Source organism: Chelonia mydas, chromosome 6 (genome assembly GCF_015237465.2).
Source record: "Chelonia mydas isolate rCheMyd1 chromosome 6, rCheMyd1.pri.v2, whole genome shotgun sequence".
In the NCBI taxonomy this organism is placed as follows: Eukaryota; Metazoa; Chordata; order Testudines; family Cheloniidae; genus Chelonia; species Chelonia mydas.
Window position 1 is genome coordinate 62,925,907 of NC_051246.2, and position 6,000 is coordinate 62,931,906.

The following is a 6,000-nucleotide window of genomic DNA, read 5'->3' on the forward strand; positions in this document are numbered from 1 at the left end:
TGGCAGTATGTCTTGGAGGGAGAGGCAATCCTCAGTTAGACGGGTCCTAGGTCCTTCTGAGCATTATAGGTCATGACAAACATCTTAAATGCTACGCAGAGGTCCACAGGTAAACAGTGCAAATCTCAGTGCCATGTGCTCCCTGCTAAATGCTCCACTCAGTAAGCATTCTGTAATATGTAAATATTATGCTGGTACAGAACATTTCTATGAAACAATAGCCATAAAATGGGTTGTTTTCCAAAATGAATGAACAGATATAATTTAACAGATAGAGATGGATAGATGAGTTGCACATAATATAAAAAGCTGTGGGATGGAATTCAAAGCTTCCCATTACATATATTCACTTCATCTGTTGTGTATTTAACATTTCCTTAGGGGTGGAAAGGTTTGCTTCTGCTACTAAGGTGGCATAACTGACAAAATGGTATGGCCATTTATTTCAATATTTGTTTAAATGGCAGTTTCATACTGCAGCAAATGTGTCAACTTTCACTGTCAAGCATGAGGTTTTGCAAGAAGACATTATCAGTCTTTTTCAGCAAATTGATTCTTCCAGTCTACACTGTAGGGCTACTGATTTTACAATTGCTAGCATGCTGGAAATAACAAAAACATTTAATTCATTTATAAAGGGAGCAGACTTTCATATAAAATGGTTGAGCATCTGCTCTAGATGCTGATGCTTGAGAGTAATGATTGGTAAATGTGTGAACTGAGGACCACATTGCTGTTCTACAAATTTAAATGATTGCAACTCTGCTGAAGGAGGCTGCTAAGATAGCTTGGGCTCTGGTAGAATGAGCCTACTTGGTAGCTGTAATTTATCGATGATGTAAGAAATCTGGATACATGATCCATTTGGATAATATCTTAGAGGAGATTGGTCTACGTTTTGATGCATTCCCATATGCTATGAAGAGTCTAGGAGATTTTCTGAATGATCTTTTTCTGCTAAGATAGTACAACAGGGCTCTTCTGACATCTAGGGTAGGTAACTTTGCCTCATCTGGGGATGAGCAAGGCCTGGAAATAAATATAGGTATGTGTGTATTTGATTAATATGAAAGAGCAAGACAATTTTAGGGATAAATCTAGGGTGAGGTTGTATAGTTACCCTATCTGCATGGAATATTGTATATGATGGGTTAGACATGAGCGCCTAGATCTCACTCACTTTATGCGCAGAAATGATTGCCACCAGAAATGCCACTTTGCTTGATAAATGATGGAGGGAGCAAGATGTCAGAGGCTCAAATGAGAGCTCCATAAATGAAGGAGGGACTAAGTTTAAGACCCAAGAAAATTGTATTTGTATTACTGGTGGATACATGTGCAATAAGCCCATAAGAAATCTTTTGATTTCTCATCAGTTGTATGAGAAAACACCAAAGAACCTTGAATAGGAGGATAAAAGGCTGCCAGGTGAACTTTGATCGAGTTCAATGAAAGTCTTGAGTGTTTTAGCAATAGAAGATAGTCCAGGATTAATGGAGTAGATCCCCCAAAGAGGATCAGATTGTTTTGACTGCATTCATAGGAAAAAACATTTCCAAATACATTTTCCTAGTCTGGACTTCATTGGAACATTGAATAATGTTAACCAGAGAGTCTCCTGGCTGTGAGGTGAAGAGACATTTGGTCCAGCTGGAATCTGTTTCCAGAATCTGGAGTCATTAAGTCCAGTAGAAATGGGAGAGCTATGAACTGATGATCGGAGAGATACCAAAACTGACAAGGCCATGCTGGGGCCACAAGGATCATCTGAGTCCTGTCCTGCTTCATGTTACTTAGAACCCTGAGAATTAAAGGAAAAACAGAAAATGCATAGCCCAGGTGATGTGACTAGGAGATTAGAAATTCATCTGCTAGAGCACCCTTACTCTGACCCCCTCAAGAGCAAAACAGAGGGTGTTTTTTGAGATCTGTTTTTTGGAAAACCCCATGTTTGGAAGATGTTTCACCACTGACTCCTTTAGAGACCATTTGTGAGTGGATCAGCTTTTCCTGCTTCATTAATCTGCCAGAGCATTTTATTCCCCTGGGAGATGTATCACTATGAGATCTATGCAATGATTGATGCATCATTCCCAGTGCAGAACGGCTTCTTGACAAAGGAGTCTGATTTTGCTCCTCCCCAGCTGTGGAGTTGTCAAAATCTGCACAGCTTGGTTTCTCAACAGTGATAGGAATGATTTTCAAGTGAAGCAAATCACTCTGAGCTTCAACACATTTATATGAGCTGATCAATCTGCAAAGTTCGATAGGTCATGCATCTGGAATTGACCCAGATGCACACTGCAGCAGCTTGTGGATCCATCTGGTGACTAATGTCTGGGTGGGAGATATATCTACAAACGATGTCTGTCTCTAACCACCAACAGAGGGACAAGAGATTCTACTGAGGGATCGTGACTTGCCAGTTCATTCTGTAAGTGATTGGATGATAAACTGATCCAAGAATCTGATCCAAGAATTAAGTCTGATCCAAGAATTAAGAGATCTCAGCCTCAATCTGGCAAAAGGCATCACTTGGAGTCTAGGAGAGTTGAAGTTGGCGTCACCTGGAGTCTAGGAGTCTAGGGTTGGTACGGCAATAGATGAGATTTCTTTAGGTTAATTTTTAGTCCTAACTCTGAGAACTGGCACAGAATCAATCTCACTGAGTTTGGAGACCTGCTGGACTGATTACCCTTGGATTAACTAATCATCAGGGTATGGATACACATAAATACCTTGCTGATGTAAATGAGCAATTACCACTGATAGGCATTTCATAAAATCCCAAAGTGCAGCTGAGAGATCTGCAAGATCCAGCAGTCTGATGTTATTTTGGTCAAGGCATGCCTGAAAAAAGAGAGGCAGAAAGTGGGGTGGGGAGAAAGGAAGGTATACAGATCCACATAGATTGGTTCAGTATCCTTGACCAAAGCATCAGATTTGTTGTTTCTGTGAGTGGGATAGTTGAGAAGCCAATGAAGAAATCGCTTTCCACTTTAGGAACCTTTGTCCCTTCCTACACTGATTTGGTTGTACTAGGGCATAGATGATTGAGAGCTCTGTTGAGAGCTATACTGAGGTTTATGCTTTTTTATTTTAAAATTGGAAGTATGAATTCCCAAAGATCTAAGCATGGTCTGAGACTCTCTTAAAAAGTGCAGCGTGTAATCCATTTTTGGATTAAATAGCTCTTGTCTATCAAACAGTAAATCCTGTACCACATTCTGTACTTCTGTAGGGAATCCTGAGGCAGATAACCTGGGGTCTTTCCTCCTGGCAATAGCAGTAGCCGTTGATCTAGCCCCTGGGTCTGCAGAGTGTAAAGTAGCTTGAAGACAGGTTCTGATGGTGAGATGATCCTCTGACCAAATTGATTTAAACTCCTCTTAAGTCAGGGGGTACCTTGTTAGAAAATAACTCTTCTTTGTCCCACTGAATATAATTATATTTGGTCACCATGGCTAAGTAGTTTGTGATTCTAACTTTAAGCCAAGCCATAGCATGTACTTTCCACCCAAAGAGATCTACTTTTTTTATCTTTATCTCAAGGGACAGATGTGTACACTTGTTTGGATTGTTCATTCACTGCAGTGACAACAAGATGAAGGGGGGTGATGGATGTGAATAGAAATATTCAAATCCCTAAGGGGAAGACCTGATACTTTCACTCAACTCTTTCTGAAGTTGCTGAAATAAATGCTGGAGTATCCCACAACAACTTAGTGGGGTTCAAGAATTCCTCTCAGTTAGATTTCAAGTCAGGTCTTGGAATAGAGTCAGCATTGGTGGTGCTGATGGATGACACCTGTCCTGTCCACAGAGAATGTCCATGCCTACACTCCTGGGACTGTCTGCGGCTTTTGATATCACTGAATACCACTGTTTCATCTCAGTGACATAGTAAGGAATAATGGAAAAGTACTCAAATGCTTCTAATCCTCTCTTGCAATCACTAATGCCTTCACCACATTCCTTCACCTCCAGAGCATTCATCTCTGGCACCCCACAAAGCTTGATTTTCTTTCCTATCTTTTTTAACTTCTGCATGAACCATTGGGGAGGTTTGTGAGATACGATGTTCTACATGCTAGTAGCATGCAAATGACACATAGTTCTGTCTCCTTTACCTCATATAAAAATATGTTGCTGAGATGAAACAGTGGTATGCTGACTCTATTCCAGGACCTGACTTGAAACCTAACTGAGAGTGGTCCATGATATTGACAGTGGATAAGTAAAGCCTTTGATTAATGTTTTGTTTGAGTAGAAGCTCTAAATCCTGTGGGGGAGGGGAAAACTGATTTCCAAGATTTTCTGTGTAGAGAGATGACACATTTTACTTGTTGCTTTATTTCAAAGTATTGTTACAAGAAAAAAAAGACAAACCTAAACTGTGATTTTTTTATAAATCCTTGATTTTTTTCAGCTTTCACCTCTTTATTGAAAAGTGCAAAGTTTTCATTTTCTTTTTTTCCCAAATGTGATGTTAAGAACTCTGACAGCAGAGTTACGTGATATTTGTTAGCAAGCGTACAGTATTTTTCAAATATGCCATTTAAAGAACTTGAGAGTTTAAGCTGGAAATTCCACTGCTTGAACTTCTTTTGTGTGCAATGTAGCTGTGGGGTGTATGTTGTTGACTGTTGTGTTGAGTTAGGGACATACTGCACTCATGGCTTCTTTTCTGTTTTCTTTTCCAAGGTTTGTCGAGTTGCCTATGAAATCATGCAGACTTTGCATCCAGATGCTTCAGCATATTTCCACTCTTTGGATGATATCTACTATTTTGGAGGACAGAATGCGCACAACCAGATTGCCATTTATGCCCATCATCCACGAACTGCTGATGAAATCCCCATGGAACCTGAAGATATAATTGGTGTGGCTGGAAACCACTGGGATGGTTACTCTAAAGGCATCAATAGGAAATTAGGGAGAACAGGCCTATACCCATCTTACAAAGTAAAGGAGAAAATCGAGACAGTCAAGTACCCTACATACCCAGAGGCTGACAAATAGAACAAAAGGAGGGTTGTCACTCACTCAATTCTAATCGGTTCGAACCAACCAACATACAGAAGGCTTATATGGGATTTGAATTTGCATTTTAACATGTAGTTAAAATGAAAGCCTTCAGCATTCAGACTGAATAAGAAGCTTGGAGCAAATGGACAGGTCATTATTTGAACTTTGTGTTGAACTTTTTTTTTTGTTGTATGCACTCTCACACATGCGCGTGCACACATCCTCCCAGGAAAACTGTTATTTTATACTATTTGTCTCTTTCAAGATTTGTCCCTGTCATTAGTCATGTGTGAGCTTTGTGCTCTCCTCTTTGCCATTAATTGACTATAATACTCAGACTTATAACACTGCCATATTGTGTAATTTGAGTGACATGAACATATTTTGTATGTGCGGAATTTACAACATGGTGCCTATATTTGAAAGATCTGTGACCTTTTCAGAAGAGCCATGCCCAGTTCCACTGATAGGCAAGAGTTGATCTTTAACTGGTCTTGTCACGAGTGGCGAACTTGCTCCAATCAACAGGTTCAAAAATCAGACTAGATCTTTTTTCTTTACAAGATTCTTTTAAAAGAAACAATTCCATTGATTAGTTCACCTCATCAATAATAAAGGATACATCCAAACAATAAAATATTCACTGTCTGTTAGGAACTTTTGTAAACAATGCCATGAACAGATTCTTTAGTACTGTATGTTTCTGGACATTGTCTTTGATAACAAAAAATAAATTTAAAAAACGAGTAGCTGGAGTTTTATATATTTTTAAATATTCATTGCTCAGTTAAATAACTGCCAGTGGGTCACTGTTTCTCAGGGACTTCTACAGAGAATGGATTTCAGTGCTTCAGAATTTCTTGTCCATATCTTTTTCTCTAAGTCTCCAGCTTTCCATCTTCTTTATTTCTCTTCTGAAATATAAAGTTCTGTTAGGGAATTATAAACATTAATTTATTATTTTGGCATTGA

The 6,000-nt window shown here is 39.2% G+C and overlaps 1 protein-coding gene across 8 annotated transcripts in view; it reads left to right on the plus strand.

Annotated features, from left to right (window-relative positions):
• Positions 1-5,774, plus strand: part of FUT8 (fucosyltransferase 8) — a 275,730-nt gene extending 269,956 nt beyond the window's left edge. For all 8 annotated transcript variants that reach the window (XM_043548805.1, XM_043548802.1, XM_037900242.2 and 5 more), the window contains one exon: positions 4,705-5,774. In XM_043548805.1, coding sequence (XP_043404740.1) covers positions 4,705-5,022 — 318 coding nt within the window. In that variant the 3' untranslated portion in view covers positions 5,023-5,774. The remainder of the gene's footprint in view (positions 1-4,704) is intronic.
• The last annotated feature ends 226 nt before the right edge of the window (positions 5,775-6,000 follow it).